This window comes from Canis lupus, chromosome 2 (genome assembly GCF_003254725.2).
Source record: "Canis lupus dingo isolate Sandy chromosome 2, ASM325472v2, whole genome shotgun sequence".
NCBI classification, from domain to species: Eukaryota; Metazoa; Chordata; class Mammalia; order Carnivora; family Canidae; genus Canis; species Canis lupus.
The window spans coordinates 82,847,199-82,866,864 of NC_064244.1; the positions used below are offsets into that span (position 1 = coordinate 82,847,199).

Consider the following 19,666-nt stretch of genomic DNA (forward strand, 5'->3'; position numbering starts at 1 on the left):
GTGCTTGGATGTAATGCTATCACATCAAAATCAACTGAGCGTCTACATGTTTGGGCTGAACCATAGGAAGCTGCTACCCTGACAGGTGAGGCGGCCACACACTGGCTGTTCACGTGGTTCAAAACAAGACCAACAACGAAGAGTTAGAACACGAAACACCGAAGGAAGAATACCATTCCCATCATCATCAGAAACACTGCCACAAAGCTATAACTCTCTCTACACAGGAAATAGCACAATGTTACTGGGAGAAGAAGTTCAAGCGGGCCTGAGCAAAAATAAATACATAAAAATAAAGGAGATCTAAAGAAACGTAGGGCTTTCCCACATACTGGATGCTGTAAAGATACGGATTCTCTCTAAACAGATCTACAGATTTGATGCAATCCCAATCAAAATCCCAAAAGAATGTTTTATGGAATATGAAAAGCTGATTCTAAAGTGGATGTAGAAATGCAAATAACCAGGATGCCCAGGTGGCTCAGGGGTGGAGCGTCTGCCTTCTGTTCAGGGCGTGACCCAGGGTCCCGGGATCGAGTCCCACATCAGGCTCCTGCATGGAGCCTGCTTCTCCCTCTGCCTGTGTCTCTGCCTCTCTCTGTGTATGTCTCCCATGAATAAATACAATCTTTAAAAAAAAGAAAAAAAAGAAAGAAATGCAGATGACCAGGAAGAGTCAGTCCCATGTTGAAGAACAAAAGTGCAGAAGTTGTTCAACCATCCATTGTGACTTAAGGAAAAACTACAGGATTGGAGACAGGATGGCATCCACACGGACTAGATGAAAGACCAATGCAACAGAACATCAAGCCCAGGATCAGACCCAGGCACCTACACACCTTTGGCTCACCACAAAAATGGCATGTAAAACAGTGGGGAAAGGACAGTTTGATAAAAGGTGCTGGTTCGACTGGACATCCAGGTGGACACTTTCAACACGGCCGCTGCTTCACGCTGCACACGAAAGCCAAGGCGGACAGCGGATCTAAGCGTGAAACGCAAAATGGTAACGATTCTAGAAAAGAAGTGCAGATGTCTTTGACACTTGAGTGGAGGAAAAGATACAAAGCAGTCCATAAAAAGCACCGGCCACAAAGAGAGAGATGGATCTGTGTAACTATATTAAAATTTTTTAAGATTTTATTTACTTATTTGAGAGAGAACGAGCGTGCACGCGCGAAGGCGGGGGACAGAGGGAGAGGGAGAAGCAGACTCCACACTGAGCAAGGAGCCCGGTGCACGACTGGATCCCAGGACCCTGAAATCATGACCTGAGCTGAAGGCAGATGCTTAACCGACCGAGTCCCCCAGGCCCAGTGACCACGTTAAAATTAAGAGCATCTCTTTAGGGGCACCTGGGTGGCTCAGTGAGCTGAGCGCCGGACCCCTGATGTCAGCTCAGATGGAGAATTCTCTCCCAGTCCCCTCGCTCACACATGTGCACACATGCTCTCTCTCAGATAAATAAATTTTTAAAACAAATAAAAAAACATCTCTTTAGCAAAGACACCATAAAGGGAACAGGAAGGCAAGCCACCAGGTGGAAGGAGGGCTTCTGGACTCCGCTACAGGAGGAAGGGCTCAAACCCAGCATCCTAAGAAGTCTTAATAAGAAGTCAACTAAGAACACAAACCCCAGAGAAATGAAAGCACACAGTAACACAAAGACTTGTTTTTTCATTATTCATTACAGCCAAAAAAGAGGAAACCACCCAAATATCCAAAAAGTACTAAACAATGTGTGGTATCCCCCACCACGGAAGGCTACTCAGTAACAAACAGGAGTGAAGGGGGGGCCCGTCCGTCGTCGAGGGACTCAGGAGGACGTCAAACCGACACCTGCTCCCTTGCAGGCACCTCAGCGTCCGGCACGCAGGCGGCCGTGGAACGAATGACCTCTTCCATTATCTACTCTGGCCCTCAAAGCCTTCAGCCCCAAGAGACCTCGAGACCCTCTCCTCCCCGGACCAAGAAAGACCGCAGTCCAGAGCCCCCTGCCCAGATGCCACACGCAGGTCACCCACCGAGACACTGTTGCCCTGGGAAGCAACCACCGCTCCCCTGGAGAACTTACCTAGGTCTGGACGGGGCTTCTGCGCAGAGGGAGAGGTGGTGGCCCTCGCCACTTTGGGATCATCTTCCGGGGTGAGGGGAGCACCCCCTCCAAGAAGCGTGGTCCTGGCCCTGGAGCTTGCTGAGGAAGTCAGGAGAGGCCTGGCCTGCGGGGGGGTGCTGCTGGGAAAGAAGCCAGAAATGGCACCGCCAATTCTCCGGAGGGGCAAAGGGAAGTCTGTGCCCAAGGACAACCATTTCTGCAGAGAAAAGGTCCCCAGCCCTCTGCCCACAGCCTCTGGCAGCCCCACCGTCAGCTCCTGGGAGCAAGGCCTATTTTCTAGGCCCTTCTCATATGTGCTCAGGGAAGACTGGGTGCACGGTGGCGCCTCGAGGGGCTTATGGGCTTGACAGAGAGGTGCCCTGAGGTCCCGACACCCCGGGCTGCAGCCCACCCACACCACAGCCAGCTGGGCTCTGGGGACCCCGTGGGCCGGGGCAGCCCCACGCCATGCTCAGCAGGACGGGAGAGGGCCGGGAGTCACCTGGTGGGGGCCTGGCAGGCTTCGGGGCTGGTGCTGCAGTCAGGGCTGGTCGCTGGGGCAGGCGGCTCACAGACAGTGTCCCTCTCTGCCGTGCCTGCAGGGGAGGCAGCAACGTGGGACAGACGGCACCGAGGAGCCTGAGACTCGCCGAGGAGACGCTAGGAATCGATCTTACCACCCTAACCCAGAGTTTGGAATGAGGTGCTTGGAACACGCGGTGGCCACTCGACGTTTGGGGGTGCCCACCTGACCTGCCCAGTGTCCCTTCCCCATTAGGGTAAAGCCTCCCGATTCCTCCTGGGAACAGTCTCTCCAATCTCCGCATCTGTGTTCAGACTCGAATCCCTCCCACAGACCAGCCTGGACCAATCAATCCATTTGATTCCCCTGACGCTGATGAATGGGCTCATGACCCAAGGCATGCCCATGAGGTACAATGCCAAGGTTCTGGTTTTGGTTGTGGAAAATGTAAGAAGGAGAAGCCGTCCTTCCACTTGGGTTGGGAGGGAAGCAAGCCGGGAGCTGCTGGTAGGTATCTTACAGACACCTACACTGAGGGAGCAGAGAGGAGAAACGGGAAACGACAGAGCTCCTGGATCCAGCCGTGCCTGACACTCCCCAGAGCTACGCCAGACTTTGCCACTACACGAACCAAAAAAATCCAAGGTTTCTGTTACAAGCAGCCCCAAGATTCCCGAAGGATACTGGGTGCCAGCAGAGTAAAGAGGAAAACACACAGCACTTCCCATCACGTGGATCGGAGTTTGCCGGCCACCTCTCACGTCCTCGCTGCGCCCATCACAGTGCGCGCTATACGGTAAATGCCTAACAAGAAGCGCGTCCTTTTCCCCAACTAGACTCCTGACTCATCGCTGAGGAAAGCGTCCCGTGTGGGATTATGATCTGAAGGTTTCGGTGGAGGCGGCGTGGGCAACGCGGATGTGTCTCGTGCTTCTGCATGTGGCAGGATGACATCCAAGCCCGGCTCGGACACTCCCTGCTCCTGGTCCTGAGCAGCGTCCCGCCATCCTGGACCTCAACTTCCTCAGCTGTAGCGGCTACTTCGGCCTGCCTGACGGAGTTCTGAGAACTTCAGGAGACGACACCTAACGGCAGCTCTGCACGCGGCTGAGCTCGGGGCTGACTGTGGCGCAGAAACCACTTCCCCTGGCCCAGCCGGAGCGCGGCCCCGTGGGGGCAGCCGGGAGCCCACGAGCTGGCCAGCCGCGCTGTCCCAGAGAAGTGTCTGATGGGAACCGCACACGTCCTCTGAAACCTCCTACTAACCGTTATTTTAAAACGTAAAGAGAAACACGTGACGTTAATTCGCTTAGCCCGCTACGTCTAAAATATGTCAGGAGATGAGCCATGTAAAAGTCCTTAACCGGCTGCTTCACAGTTCGGTACACTAAGCGTTGGACATCTGGGCACATTCCACCTGACCGCGCATCTCAACGCAACCGGCCTCCTCCACACGCTCCACGGCCGCGTGGGACCAGTGGTACCGCAGGGTGGGGGGCAGCCCGGGGCCGGGGCTCTGGTGCCACCCTGGGGCAGCCGCGGGAACGCCAGCCCAAGGGCGAGCCCCCCGCGGCGGCTGGAACAGAACTCCAGCCACGTCCCACAGACGCACGGGCTCCCGGGGACAACTTCCCACTCTAGACGGAGCCCGAAGCCCAGGCTGGGCGCCCGCCCCACGCGTGCCAGGGGCCCAGAGCCCAGGTGGCTGATGCCCCGCCTGCGCCTGGCAGGAAGCACGCTCCTGCACGGCCCTCAGCTGAGCGGTCTGTGACCCCGGGCACGGGACCCGATCTGCGCCCCCCACCCCAGCACTGGTCTGTCGGGCCCCAGGCCCTTCCACGAATACCTCTGCGGAGCAGACTGTGCCTGGCCTCCGGGGAGGTGGCACGGGGGTGACCGGGGGCCCAGCGGGCCCGGCCCTCGCGAAGCTACGGTGCGGGGAGGGAAGCCACACCGACCCAGCCGAGAGCCACAAACGGTCGGACCCGTGTTTGCGAGGGGCACGGAGGGACAAAACGTCGCGGAGCAGTCGCGCCCCGTGACCAGGCACAGGAGGCCTCCTGAGGAAGTGAGGTGCGGACGGAGACCGCAGGCTGAGCAGGGCTGAGCGAGCAACAGGAGCGAAGCGTGTCCCAGAGGAACGGCGCGCTCTAAGGGCCGGGGAGGAGCGAGAAGCGCGCACAGCCGGACCCCAAAGACGGCCCTAACCCAGGGGAGCCAAGACAGGAGGGGCGCGGAGGGTGAGCGGAGGCGGGAGGAGGACCACGTCCTGGAGCCTGCCCGTGGGAAGACGGAGTGGGCGTCCCCTCCCCGTTGCTCCCGCCAAGGCCAGGCACACGCCGCGGGCAGACGCATCAAACAAGGCAGACGCGGACGGGCGGCGAGTCCCCGGGTCTTCTGTCGTGCGCACAGCCCGCACAGCCCGCAGAACTGCCGTTATCGTCAGAGTGACCACGACGTACTGAAGTGTTTGTTCAGCAGGGTGTGAGCGCGCCAGAGAGGGCGGCATCAGATTTGGTTTTGCCGGCGTGGCTCTGCCTGTCGGCCGTGGGCAAGGAATGACAGGAGGAAGTGGGGTGGGGGGTGGGAGAGAGAATTGCGGGGGGCAAAACCTATGGGACTGGGAGACAGGCTGGCTGTGGGGTGTGGGGGGAAGGAAAGGACAGACGGCGGCAGAGAGGGTGGGGGCATGGGGTTTGTGAAAGGAGCAGGCGAGAGGTGGGAGGGTGGGGGCCGGGCGGGGGCACTTTACTCCCTGCGACCCCCTCCTGGCTCCTCCCCAGCCTGGGGGGCTGCCCCACCACCCTTCGGCCGCGCTCCAGAGCCCACCCACTCCACATGCCTCCCTTCTGAAAGGCGCCCTCAGTACCACCCACACGGGGCCTGAGTGCTTGGCCTCCTTTCTGGCCACGAGCCTCCTTGTATCATCAGAAAATTAGAAGTCCAGAGAGGGTGAGGAATTTGCCTGAACTCACGCAGCAAGTGGGAAAAGAAACTCGGTTCTCAGCAACTCTAACTCCCAACGCCTCAGGAGTGGGGAAACCAGCCCTAATCCTCGGAGGAACTCCTAGGACAGAGACCCGAGGTTTGCTTCTTGTTTACGAGGCATCAGAGAACTTCTGCCCTGAGTCTCACACCAACCCCAGACCTCCTCCCGGAGGGCCTGTGCCTCAGGCCACCAGGGTCCTTCTGAGCCTGGGACCCAAGTGCAGTAGCTGGTGCACCTACGGAATCTCGAGGGGAGGCGGCCATCCGTCCCACAGGATTGAAGAAGTAGGAGGTCGAAGGTCACTTGGGGATCTGGGGCGGGGAGGGGGAGAGGCACAGTCTGGCACAGATCTTAGTGCTGGGCTGAGGGTGGGGATACTCACCCTGGAACCTGACAACCATCCCTGTCGCGCAGATGGAGTGGAAGATGCAGCGGGCACAGGTGTTGGTGGCTGATGTGGCACAGAACATGCCGGTCCGGCATTCACAGACACGGGAGGAGTTCCCCGAGCACGGCACCTTCTCCACAAGATCCTCTAAGGGACACAAAGAAGGGTCATGGGGGGACAGAGGGAAGACCGGGGAAGGGATCTAGAGAACCCTCAGGGACACTTTGGCTCATGACGGTGAGGCCTCCCGCTGTGGCCTCCCATCGGGCAGGGAGCTAGTGCGCTCAGCCCTTCTTTCCAGAGTGTTCCTGCAATGAGGGCAAGAAGGCAGGCGGGGCCAATGAGGCAGCCTCCACTTCCCCACCCATATCCCTGAACATCATTACAATTGTATTAAAAAGAAACTAATGCCCCCATTTTAAAATGGGCAAAAAAAGAAAAAAAGACATGGAGGAACCATAAATGCACATTGCCACATGAAGGAAGCCAGTCTGAAGAGGCTACACGCCGTGTGACTCCAACTTGGTGACATTCTGGAAAAGACCAAACTATCGAGACACTAGAAAGATCAGTGTTTGCCAGGGATTGGAGGAGGGTCCCAAATCTAACATTCAGGTCAATATTGCTCATAATGGCCAAAAAGTAGAAACAACCCAAATATCCATCAACCAATGAATGGATAAACAAAATATGGCACATCCCTCCAATGGAATATTATTCAAAGCATAAACGACCTGTGTTACAACACGGATACACTTTGAAAATACTGCCAGGTGAAAGAAGCCAATCACTGAAAGCCATATACTGATGGCTTTGAAATGTCCAAAGTAGGCAAGTCCCCAGAGACAGAATGTAGATTAGTGACTATAAGTGAGTGAAGGGGGACGAGAATTGGGAGGATTGGGGATTCTTTTGGGGGAGGTGGAAATTTTCTGAAGTCAGATAGTGGTGGTGGTTGCACATTGCAAACATGGTAAAAATCACCATATTGCACATCTTTAAATAGTGGATTTTAGGAGCACCCGGCTGCTGAGTCGCTAAAGCACATGACTCAATCTCAGGGCTGTGAGTTCAAGCCCCACACTAGGTGTATGTGGAGCTTACTCTGAAAAAAAAAATTAATTTTTAAAAATAAATAAAATGGTGAATTTTATCTCAAGAGAAAAAAAAAATCATTGGTCTAAGTACTCAGCAAATGCAAACATCCCTGTGGAAAGAAACACAGGGCATCCTTGGTCAACCAGAAATGGTGAAGAGTTCCTGAAACATGGAAGGCTAGTGGGATTGCATGGAAGAAGGAGCCCACAGCCCAAAATAACCCAAGAGGATTATTCCGGGAGAGGCTCCGGGGTGGAGTACTCCCGTCTCCAAGGGGCTACAGGGCAGGGGCAGGCCCCAGGGAAGCCAAGAGGGAGTGACGCAGGAACACCCACATGGGTCAGTCTCCCCACGCTTCTCCCCATTTGTGCCACAATCCAGAAGCCAGGCATCTCCCCCAGGAGATTCTTGGGGAGGTGAGCGGGACGTGCCCTGGGGCTGGTCATTCGTGGGAGGAAGAGACCCTGCAGACCCAGAAGACCAGCCACTCCAGAAACCCCACCACCACCACCACCGCCGTGGTCAGGTACAACGGGCAGGACCAGAGGGTCTCCAAAGGTGAGAAAACCCGCACCAAGAAAAAATTGCTCCAAACTCAAAAAGAACTAACTCTCCAAAGAGCAGATAAAAGAGAAAAAATAAATAGAACAAGCCGTTAGCATCAGTACAACTAATATTCTCAGGAATTCTTAGCTATTAAACAGAATCCCCTGGAGCTCAAGGAAAGAAAGAAAGGAAACTGAAGTCATAAAAAAGGAATCTCCCGGAGAACAATGCTGCATGCACCAACTCCTTTCCTGCGGGCCCAGAGAAAAACTACGTTTCCCAGCAAGCCTTGCAGTGGGTTTGGGTCATGTGACAGGATTGTAGCCAAGGAGATGTGGGCAGAAATGCTAAGGGCTTCTCCGGGGCCTGGCCCCTAAAGCCTTCTGGGGAGGCTGTCCTACCCGCTCTCCCATGCTACAGTGGCCCCAGGGGAGCCCCTAACTCTCACCTGCACCCCAGAAGTGGTGCTGAAGAGAGAATAAAATCCTGAGAATTCTAGAAAATCTAAGAGAGGCAGACAGAGGACAAACAGTAGGCATCCCCAGAAAACTCAAGAAAAAACCCTAAGAGTAGCAGCCCAAACATAGTACGACAGGCCCAGGGAAAAGTGGGGAAGTCAGCGGGACTTGCTAACTTTCGGAAGACAGGCCCAGTGGAAATGAGCAGAGGCCCCAGGAGTGGGGTACACCTCTTTTCGGGCAGCAGCAGCTCTGGTAATGCCCGTCTGATGGAAGAGAAGACAGATCCCTGCCCCAGCAAAGACAACACCTTCTCTGGCTGCATTCTGCCTCCCACCCAAGCCCTCAGGCTCCTAAAACCAGTTTCAGAAGCAACACTCAGGATTCCTCAAGAAATTAAACAGGATGACCACATCCAGCCATTCCACTGCTGATATTCGTCAAAAGAACTGAAAGCAGGGACTCGACCAGATATTGGTAGACACGTGCATACAGCAGCATTAGTCAGTCACAAGAGCTAAAGGGTGGGAGCAACCCGAGTGTTCATCAACACGAACGGATAAACAAAATGTGGTAGAGCCATCCAGTGGCTTTATAATACTCTACTCTCTCATACTATTCTGACATTTGCTACAATGTCTTGAAGACACTATGCTTGGTGAAATATGGCAGTTAGGATTCTACTTGTATGAACTTACAAGAATAGTCAAAGACACAGAGAGAGTAGACTGGTAGTTGCCAAAGGCAGGGGGCAGGGTGCTAGGGAACTAGTGTTCAATGGGCACAGAGTTTCAGTTCTGCCAAAGTACAAGTTTTGGAGCTGGAAAGTGGTGACAGTGTAGTTGCCAAGAAAAAAAAAAATGTGAACGCACTTGATGCCACTGAACAGCATACTTAAAAATGGATACGATGATCAATTCTATGTTATGTGTATTTTACTAAATATTTTTGAAAAGTGACACTCAGCCCTCAGCTGAAGCTCCATGCAGAAAAGACAAACCAGAGCCCAGGGAGGTGAGGCGGGTGTAAAGAAGCCACACTGTATCAGGGCAGAAGGAAGGCAGCAACAGAGCTGCTCCACCTGCTATGCTTACAGGGAAAAAGAGCAGACAACTCTGCAAACATACTATAGTAGTTAAGGAGGAAGGGAGGAAGGAGAGAAGACAGAAACAGAAAGAAAGAAAAAAAGAAACAGAAAGAAAGGGAAAGTTCTAAAAAGATAGAAATACATTTTGGAAAGACAAAGAACCCAGTCTAAAACAGAAGCAATCCCAAGAGTGCTTTACTATAAAAGAACTTAACAATATGAATTCAGCAAAGGAAAGGCTCAAAGAAAAGATGATCTTAAAACGAAAAAAAGGATGGGATAAGAAGGAAGACTAGAGAGCTAAAGAAAGCACGTGGAGATGCACAGCACCACCAGTAAATCCAATAAATAAATTACCAGTGTCCTGAGAGCCCTGGTGACACCTGGAAGGCAAGCAGCAGAAGAGATCATAATGAAGACTGAGTTCATGGCACAGAGAAAGCATTGAGAGAAAAACCAGTGAATCCAAGATAAAGACGAAGATACTGGGATCCCTGGGTGGCGCAGCGGTTTGGTGCCTGCCTTTGGCCCAGGGCGTGATCCTGGAGACCCGGGATCGAATCCCACGTCGGGTTCCCGGTGCACGGAGCCTGCTTCTCCCTCTGCCTGTGTCTCTGCCTCTTTCTCTCTCTGTGTGACTATTATAAATAAAGAAATAAAAAAAAAAAAAAACCTGTACTCTTAAAAAAAAAAAAAAAAGACGAAGATACTAATGCAGTTAAAGACGACAGGGAGAGGGGCTCCTGGGTGGTTCCGTCGGTTAAACGTCTGCCTTCAGCTCACGTCATGGACTCAGGGTCCTGGGATCGAGCCCCAAGTCATTAGGCTCCTTCCCTCTCCCTCTGCTCCTACCCCCCTGCTTGTGCTCTCTCTCTCTCTCTTTCTCAAATAAATAAATAAAATCTTAAAAAAAAAAAAAAGAAGACAGGGAGGAAAGGCAAACACAAACATGAGGATAATTGGCGCCCGTAAAGTTGACATTGAGATATATATTTAGTAGAAATAAAAATCCAGGTCAGTTTCCCTAAAATGAAAAAAACTAAACTGCAGATAGAAAAGACATTCCAGGGGCATCTGGCTGCCTCAGTCTGTGGAACATGAGACTCTTGATCTCAGAGTCGTGGGTTCAAGCCCCATGTTGGGCACAGAGATAACTTAAATAAATAAAAACTTTTTTAAAAAAGACAAAATAAGACATTCCAGGTACCAGGAAGAATCCTTTCCAAATAATTCATCTCAAGGCATATTCTGGTAAATTTTGAGCTCTGAAGATAAAGATTATTCTTGCGGTCATCTACAAAGGGGCAAAAACAAGGCGGATAGCAGACTCCTCCACAGCAATATTCACCATATGAAGACAAAGCACCAATGCCTATAAAGCTCTAGAGAAAACAGGTTTCAGGAATAATCATATACCTGCCCAAGTTGTCATTCGAGCATACAGGCAAGAAACATTCCCAAACATGAAAGAATCCCCTGAGGGATGTGCAAAGATGAATCCTTCCTGAAAAATCCACAGGTCAGTGAAATCTAACCAAACAAGTGATAAATCAAAATGAAAATTTCAGGAACAGAGAAACTGTCGTCAATGTACTCAGGGTGCACAATGAATAAGTTTAAATAGCAAAGCAAAGCTAACAGCCAAGGGACTGAGGGTTACAGAAAATATAAACACCACAGGCAATAACAGAGTAAAAAAAAAAAAAAGTAAGCAATAAAAGTCAGGAAGAGGACAGGGAGGCAGCAAGCTAATTACTTAACTTTTCATTACAGGAAGCCAATTTACTCTGTCCTATCCAAAAACTGAAACAAGCAGAACGAGATTTTACCACAAGAGAGTTTTATTCTTTTAAGGACTTCCAACTACTTCTTGATTTTCATAACCTCTTAATTTTACAGGGTTTTCTTTGTTTTGTTTTGTTTTTAGAAACTGCTCTCTTGTGATTATTTTCACTTTAGTTTCTTCTTCCTCTGACACACTTGAATAAAATCAAATGTAATCACTTGAACATCATGAACAGTACGTTCCCATCCTCTTTAAAAATCCCTTTTCGGGAAGTCCCGGTGGCTCAGCGGTTTAGCGCCGCCTTCAGCCCAGGGTATGATCCTGGAGACCTGGGATCGAGTCCCACGTCGGGCTCCCTGCATGGAGCCTGCTTCTCCCTCTGCCTGTGTCTCTGCCTCTCTCTCTCTCTCTCTCTCCTCATTGTCTCTATGAATAAATACATAAATCTTTTTTTTTAAATAAATAAATAATAAAAATAAATAAAAATCCCTTTTCTCGAAGCATAAGCATCTACCTTCAGTACAGGTCATGATCTCAGGCTCCCTACTCAGCAGGGCTCTGCTTCTCCCTCTCCTTCTGCCCCTCCTCGCCTCTCGTGTGTACACACTCTCTCCCTCCCAAATAAATAAATAAAAATATTTTTTAAAATCTCTTTTCTGCACGTGTGTATGGCTGTCGACCTTCCCATTCTTCTCCCCCTCTATATAGAGATACAGAAAAGTGTCGGTCAGACATCCAACCAGGGGGAAGGGGCAGAGGCTGGCTTCTTCCTCACATCTCTTGATGTGCTTGAATGTTTCATAATGAACGTCTGAAACTCTCATTTAATACAAAGCAGTCATAAGTCCTAAAAACTTAAAGATATACCAGAGAAACGCTAATACGGATGAAGAAGAATGGCAATGTTAATATCAAGCAAAAATGGGGATCCCTGGGTGGCGCAGCGGTTTGGCGCCTGCCTTTGGCCCAGGGCGTGATCCTGGAGACCCGGGATCGAATCCCACATCGGGCTCCCGCTGCATGGAGCCTGCTTCTCCCTCTGCCTGTGTCTCTGCCTCTCTCTCTCTCTCTCTCTGTCTCTCTGACTATCATAAGTAAAAAAAAAAAAAAAAAAAATATCAAGCAAAAATGGAATTAAGGCAAACACTGTAAGGAACAAAGAGATAATTTCATGCTGATGAAAGGTCTAAGCCACCAAGGAAACACAGTATTCCCGAACATCACACCTAATAACATAGCTCTGACATCAGAGAGCAAAAATAAGTAGAACCCAGTGAAAACCTGATGGAAAACAAGCACAGGGGAGGTGGATTTTACGCATCCATCTCAGATGTCAACCTTTGGGAAGGTGACAAAGGATAAACAAGAATGCAAAAAGCTAGGTTACTTCGGGGAACTTAGCTGGCTCAGTCCACAGAGCATGTGAGCCTTGAGCTCAGGGTTGTGAGTTCGAGCCCCACGCTGGGTGTGGAGATTCCTCAAATAAACACTTTTTAAAAAGGATGCATAGGGGATCCCCGGGTGGCGCAGCGGTTTAGCGCCTGCCTCTGGCCCAGGGCGGGACCCCGGGGTCCCGGGATCCCGCGTCGGGCTCCTGCGTGGAGCCTGCGTCTCCCTCTGCCTGGGTCTCTGCCTCTCTCTGTCTCTCGTGAATGAATAAGTGAAATCTTTAAAAAACTAAAACCCAACCCCCCACCCCACCCACCCCCGAGGCCGCCGGCGCCGCCCTCACCTCCAGAGCAGCTCACGCAGGCCTTGCAGCGGCCGTCCCGGTCCAGGTAGTAGTCGGGCTCGCAGCGCTTCCCGCAGTCGGAGGGCCCCCGAGGGCACGGCAGCCGCGCGCTCAGCCCTGGGGAAGGAAGCACAGAAGCTCCAGGCCGCCGCCCCGGCCCAGGCCCCGGCCCAGGCCCCGGCTGAGCCCCCGGCGCCCCCGGCCTCGGGCTACACCGCGTGGCGGCGCCGGGCCGGCCTCGCCGAAGGAAGCCGCACAGGCCCGGGAGCGCGGAGCAGGGACCCCTCGGCCCGAGGAGCCAGGGCAGCCGGGCTGCGACGCACGCACAGCGGCCGGCAGTGCGAGTCCCAGGCGCGGGGAGGGGAGGCGCACGCGGTCCACACCCACGGCGACCCGCGCGGGGACCCGGCGCCTCCAGCCGCCAGCGGCCTCCGGCAGCCCCGCAGCCCCAGACGCTTCCCACCCACGCCGAGGCCAGCGGGCACGTGGCCCAGGCGGGCCAATCACTATACGTCATCCTTCACGATGGGCACGTGACCCAGGCGGGCCAATCACAGACGTCATCCTTCACGATAGACACGTGACCCAGGCGGGTCAATCACAATACATCACCCTGATGGACACGTGACACAGACCGGCCAATCACTATACGTCATCCTTCACGATGGACACGTGACCCAGGCGGGCCAATCACATACGTCATCCTTTGCGGTAGACATGTGACCCAGGCGGGCCAATCACTATACGTCATCCTTCACGATGGACACGTGACCCAGGCGGGCCAATCACAATACATCATCCTTGATGGACACATGACCCAGAGGAGCCAATCACAATACCTCATCCTCCACGATGGGCACATGACCCAGGCAGGCCAATCACAATACGTCATGCTTCGCGATGGACACATGACCCAGAGGAGCCAATCACAACACCTCAGCCTTGGGACGCCCGGGTGGCTCGGCGGTTGAAGGTCGACCTACCCTTGGCTCGGGGCGTGACCCCGGGGTCCCCGGATCGCGTCCCACATCGGGCTCCTGCGAAGCGCCTGCCTCTCCCTCGGCCCGCGCCGCTCCCGGGAGCAAGCCCTCCTCTTCCCTGTTGGGTCCGTGGTGCGAGGCGCAGGTTACGCCCGGGGCTGCGGCGTGGCAGGTGCACGTGCCCGAGGAGGCGGGGCCCGGGAGGCAGGCGGGGTCCGGGGCGGAGCCACGGGCGCGAGGGCGCCCCCGGGTGTGCGGGCGGCTCCGCTGTCGCTGGCGACTCCGTTCGTCCGCCTGGGCTTTGGGCGCGGGGCCCTGCCGCCTTGTGCAGTCTCCGCGTCGCGGGGGCGTGGGACGCGGCTCGGAATCCCGCTTCCCGGGGCGTGGCTGAGGGCGCGGTCACCAGGGAACCCGCGGACGCCGCGCGCTGCAGAGCACCGGGCGCTGCAGGCCGCGGCCCAAGAGCGCGCGAGCACCGTGGGGCCGGGCACGAGCTGAGCACGAAGAGCGTTCGGTGGCGGCGGCGGCAACATGCCGGGTCCCTCCCGGGGGAGACGCCGCGGTCTCACCCTGTGCCGTGAGGTCTTGACTTTAGCTCGAGGCTGGTGAACAGGACGGGGCTCGCTCGGGGTCAGCCCCCCTGAAATCCGCCCACGGACACGCAGGGCTCCCCGGCCCCAAGGTGAGGCCCTGCTCCGGGAAAACATGGAAGAAGCTCCCAGAAACAGCGGCCTGGTGGCTGCCACCCTCCGGCTCAGAAGACCCCGGTCGCTGCCCGGGGGTGTCTCAGGAAGCTACGTGCAACCCCAGCACCCCTTGCCTACGACTTTCGAGGGCGTCCCGCGGCCCCTACGGTGGAGCCCTGGGTCCTTACCGTGGTTACGGGGCTTCGGCCCACCTGCGGCCCTTTACCGTCTCATGTCAAGCTGCACTGGAATCTCCATGTCCCCCAAAGGGGCCATGCGCCCTTCTGACCCCAGGACCCTTGCATGAGCTGCCTTTTGCCGGGAACGAGCCTCTTCCCTTTCCCCTGGGAAACTCACGCTCTGCTTTCCCGTCACTGTCAAGTTGTCGCTTTGTCAGCAAGGTGGTCAGGCCTGATCTAAACCGTCGGAGACCACGTAGCTGGCTCTCCTACACCTGAGGCTGCTGTGATCTCCTTGACCTACATGTGATCGCATTTATTGGTGGGATAAAGTGTCTCAGTATCTGAATTCCTCCCCCGAATGTCCACTCTTCAAGGCCAAGTCTTTTCCCGGGCTCTGAGGCCAGCACATGCGCGACCCCGTGTGCCCTGACCACGTACCCAGTGTGGCCGCAGCCCCACGCTCCCCGCGCGCCCACCCAGCTCCCAGGGCTCGCACCAGGACTCCAGCGGCCGGCCGGGCCCCTCCTCCAGCACCCTCCTGTGCCCTGGAGCCTACGGGTCCTCCCGGAGGAGGCGCCCTCATCCCACGTGTCAGCGGGCCAGCAACTCGAGGACAGGGCCCTGACGGGGTGGGAAAGCTCACAGGCGGTCGTGGGCGGGCCGTAGTCAGGACGCCTGGCATCCTTATAGGACGGGGGACATCTGGGCACAGACACTCGTGCCCACGGGAGCAGCCACTAGAGACGAGCTCCCGCAGCCACCAGCCAGGCCGCGGCCGAGGCCAGGCCACGGCCTTCGAGGGGCTCAGCCCCTGGGCTCCAGGACCCGGGGCACATCTGTGCAGCAGTCCTCTCCCCGCAGGTGGCCCTTGGGGACGGCGACCCAGGGTCGCACACGAGGGGCCTGCGCCTGGACCTCGGCACTGCCCGGCCGCGTGTCTCCCCGCGAGGACCCTGCACAGCCAGCCGGGTCAGGACAAGGTGCATCCACTGCTGGGACGGTCCCCACCCTCTGCACCCTGGGCGCCAGGGCCTGGTTGGGGTGAGCCTGAGCAGCCCCCACCCCGCTGCTGTGGCCCATCCGCCCGGACCCGGCGCCGCCCACAGCCGCGGGGCTGCCGCCCGACTCATTACCAGCGGGCACCTGGGGCCGGGCACCCAGACATGCGGAAGGCGAGGTGCCCGCTCCCGAGGGCTCACCCGGCAACCAGGGGGAGCAGGCCCACGGAGCCACAAGCGGGTCGGTGTCCCGCGTGCACACACACGGGGAGAAGGGGGGGGCCGGGGCCGAGGGCCCACCCAGGTGCCCAGGGGAGGCGCGGGGTGGGGGGGACCCTCCAGGCACAGCCGGGTCAGTCGTGCAAAGGCCCCAAGGGGGAGCCCCGGCCTGGGCCACGAACAGGAGGGCCCGGGGCTGGAGCACACGGAGCCCCACTTCCCTCCTGACACTTCCCCCCTCCTTCCCCTACCCCCTCCTCCCTCCCTCCTCCTCTCCCTCCCTGCGCACCCCCCTGGCCACCTACTGTGCGGCCCGGCTCCACCTTGTCCCCCAGCAGCGAGGCAGGCCTCAGCATCCGCAGCCGCCCCCCCCTCTCCCTGTGACCCGGGGGTGAGCAGGGCAGGAGGGAGCTGGTAACCCCCACAGGGCCCCCCGCTGACACACACTGCCCTGCGGTCAGTGCCAGGGAGGGGGGAAGAGCTCGGGTTTCTGAGTCAGCCCCAGGGGGCGGGGGGCACAAGGCCGTGGGAAAATCTCTGAACCCCGCCATTCCAGGTTTCCTCTCCGGGTTCCCTGTCGGGGTCCCACGAGCCCGCGCGGCAAAGGGCCAGCTCCGTGGGCGCTCAGCGTTGTCCTCGTTGTGATCCCGGGAGTGAGCTCCCCGTCCCTGAGGGTGTGTAAGCAGAGCGCTGGGGAGCGGCTGGCAAGGATTCTACGAAGCGCCTCACGGGCCGGGCGAGACTCGGGAACATCTAAACTTCTCGTCTCAAAGGTCCCCCAGTTTCCGCGCCCCCCGCGGCCCCGCCAACACTGCCGCACAGCTGAGCAGAGCGCTGATGGCAAAGGGCGGGCAAAATGTCAGAAATTTCCCCCAGAGACCGTGGAAGGGGTTTTTGTGGGTTTTTCTCTTCCTCTAGCTTGCCGGAAGCCCCAGGGCAATAAAACTCCAGCAGAAATGCCCCGCCCACCCCCAGCAGGAGGCGCTCGGCACGGCTGCGGCTGCGAGCTGCGGCCCCCTGCCCCCTGCCCCCCTGCCCCCCTGCCCTCCCTGCCCACTCTGTCCCCGCCAGGCAGGGGCGAAGGGAGCGGGCGGCCTGGGAGGGAAGGGTCTTTCCTCCCACAGCTGAGATTATGGGGCCGGAGCCACCGGTCAGAACCTTGGCTGCGGTCGCTCTGGGGAGAAGCGGCACACAGCAGGGCCGCGGAGGGAAGGCTTCCTGGAGGCAGGGGTGCCAGGACCGCGGGACAGGCTGGGGTGCAGAGGGCAGCCCGGGGCACACAGGCATGTCAAAGGCCCAGAGACCTGAAAGCACGAGGAAGAGAGGCCAAGGGGAAAAGCCTGGAAAGGTGACAAGTGACCTCACAATAAAATGGAGCAATAAACATTGTTGGATGGATGGACCCGGTGGGAGGGCTCGGTGCCGTGGCCGGTGTCCCCCCAGATCCGTGGGTTGAAGCCCTAACCCCCAGTGTGACTTTATTTGGAGATAGGGTCCTCAGGAGGTAACAAAGGTTAAAGAGGTCAGGAGGGTAGAGCCCTGATCCAGGAGGACTGGCGCCCTTATAAGAGAAAATACGTATCTTCTCTCTCTCTCTCTCTCTCTCTCTCTCTCTCTGTCCTTCTCCCCCACTCCTCTCTCTCCTTCAGCCATGACGGGGGCCTGTCTGCAAGCCAAGAAGGGAAGACTTCTCACCAGAAACCAAACCCAGCTAGAACCCTGGCCTTGGACTTCTAGCCAGCAGAACTGTCAGGAAACAAACGTCTGTTGTTGCAGTGGCCCCCACACCCCACCCCAGCCCCGACTCCCCGTCTGTGGTGTTTTCCTATGGCTGCCTGGGAGGACTGAGATGGACGGATGGACGGATGGGGCATGGGAGGCCGAAGGAACGGGGAGGGGTGAAGGGGCAGACGGGGGATGGCAGGCCCTGGGGAGTGGGTGGGGGCTGGCCAGTTAGGGCCCGGGGTCCCGAGCATTAAAGAGAGCACAGGCACTCACCTGATACACACTCCAAAATCCAACACTAAACCACAAAATAAAACTGAGAAAATCCAATAAAGCTCTACTGTTTTCCCTACCCTGACTACTTTGAATCATTTTTGGAAATAGCAAATATCAAATTCCTCCCCAAAATGCGTATCTGGGCCCTATGGGGGCCCGACCTTGGGCCCGGTCCGCCCTCACGGTGGAGCAGAAGGGTCTGCAGGTCTAGGAGCAGACCCGGGCGCCTGCTCAGCTGCGGCCATTTACCCTCGGTGACTGCGCAGCGTGGCCCGTCCCAGGCAGCGATGCTGGGAGGCTTAGAGGATGGGGCTGGGTCCCCCACCTGTCCTGAAGGTCACCCCCCACTCCCAGGGGCCTGCTGTCCTCCAAGCACGAGGCTGCAGGCCTCACACCCTCCGCCGCCAGAACTAGCATCTCTTCCCCTGTGCTCTCTGCGCGACGTCAGAGATGACAGTTTGGCTCTATCTGGTGCCCCAGCCAGCAAAGGCCACTGGGTGTGCCTCGGGAACCCTCGACAACAACCAGGAGGGGGGCGGTGCCCTCGGGCCTGAGGATGGGCAGGGTGATACTCTGCTGGGAACCAGTCACTGTGCTGGGGCTGGGTGAGCCTTCCGGGCATGGGCTCTGGGCAGGGAGCCCGGTTCCAGAGAGTTCTACTGTTCAGGTGGCCCCGGCATAAACGCGTGTTCTGGGCTGGAAAAGGCAAGGACCGCCAAGGGCTTCCAGACTCAGAAGTGAGGGGCAGCCAGGGGGTGTTGAGAGCTCAGGCTCGGGGTCACAGCCCCAGCCAGCTCCACCGCTTCCGGCCCCGTGACCGCGGGCCGGTTCCCTGAGCTTAGGGCCCCCCGACGGCCTCAGGCACACAGTGGGACTGACGCGGACCGAGGTGGGCCCCCTGCCCCCCCCATCGGGCTTATAACCCGGGGACAGAGCCTGCCGTCCCGCACCCCAGCACCCGCACTCACCCGCCGGGCAGCGGTAACAGCACCTCCGGGCGGCCTCGTCGTAGGAGTGGCCGGGGCGGCGGGCACAGGTGTCCCTTCGAGGTCGGTCCTGGAGGGCAGGATAAGTGGGTGAGACCCGGCCGGCCCGGTGTCCCCGCGCCGCCAGCACCAGGCCTGAGGCAGGGCCTCCGGCGCTGAGGAGAACCGGGACGGACTCGCCCGCCTCGAACCCGCGGCACCTGGTGGGGGTCCCGCAAAGCCAGCTTTCCCTAGGCACCCCCAAACCCGGGGTCTGCCCGACCCCTCCCGTGCTCGCGTCCAGCCCTCGGGCACACTCCCGGCTCCTGCACGGCCGCCCCATCCTCCCCCGGGGGTTGGTCCCGCTGCCTCCCACCGGCCTCCGGCGTCCACCGGCGTGGGCTCAGGTGCGCGCCCACTGGAGTTTTCCAGCGTGGACGTGTCTCGCGGCCGACACCCGGACCAAGACGTGAGCCAGCACCCAGCGCCCCCGCCCCTTCCACGCGCGACAGCGAGCGGCACCCGCCGACCCCCCGCAGGTCTGTCTGGCAGGCCTCGAGCTCTGCGTGGCCGTGGCCGGAGCCCGTCCTGCTGCCCGGCAGCGGCCTCCCTGACGCGACGTTGCGCTGTGACAATCGCCCCCGCCGCTCAGCCACGGGCACGGCCCGGTGCAGGGGGCCGCAGGGCGCGCGGCGTGTTTCTCTCCTGCTCCCGACGACCTCGGGCGCCCTCGGCTTCTGATCACCACGAACGACGCCTCGAGGAGCAGCCCTCGGCCAGCGTCTGGGTGCAGCAGGTGCCCGCGGCCCCCCCCCCCCGGCTGCCGCCCCAGGCCCCGCGCAGCTTGCGACGACCCCAGACCCCCACTGCCTCCAGGCTGCGCCCTGAGCCTCGGCAGCGAGCGGCTCCGATCCGGTCCTCGCCCGCATTCGG

General features: G+C 57.5%; 1 protein-coding gene across 7 annotated transcripts in view; it reads right to left on the reverse strand.

Moving 5' to 3' along the window:
- The window catches only part of TNFRSF8 (TNF receptor superfamily member 8), a 46,208-nt gene extending 27,453 nt beyond the window's left edge, over positions 1–18,755 (reverse strand). The window contains exons 1-5 of one of the 7 annotated variants that reach the window (XM_049107262.1): positions 18,737–18,755; positions 12,703–12,819; positions 5,990–6,142; positions 2,598–2,691; positions 2,075–2,235 (exon numbers count right to left, since the gene is read on the reverse strand). In XM_049107262.1, coding sequence (XP_048963219.1) covers positions 2,075–2,235; positions 2,598–2,691; positions 5,990–6,077 — 343 coding nt within the window. In that variant the 5' untranslated portion in view covers positions 6,078–6,142; positions 12,703–12,819; positions 18,737–18,755. Of the gene's footprint in view, positions 1–2,074; positions 2,236–2,597; positions 2,692–5,989; positions 6,143–12,702; positions 12,868–13,685; positions 13,705–18,736 lie in introns of those variants that run through there. The other 6 variants (XM_025477233.3, XR_007409308.1, XM_025477234.3 and 3 more) reach the window with 6 other exon arrangements.
- Between the last annotated feature and the right edge of the window lie 911 nt (positions 18,756–19,666).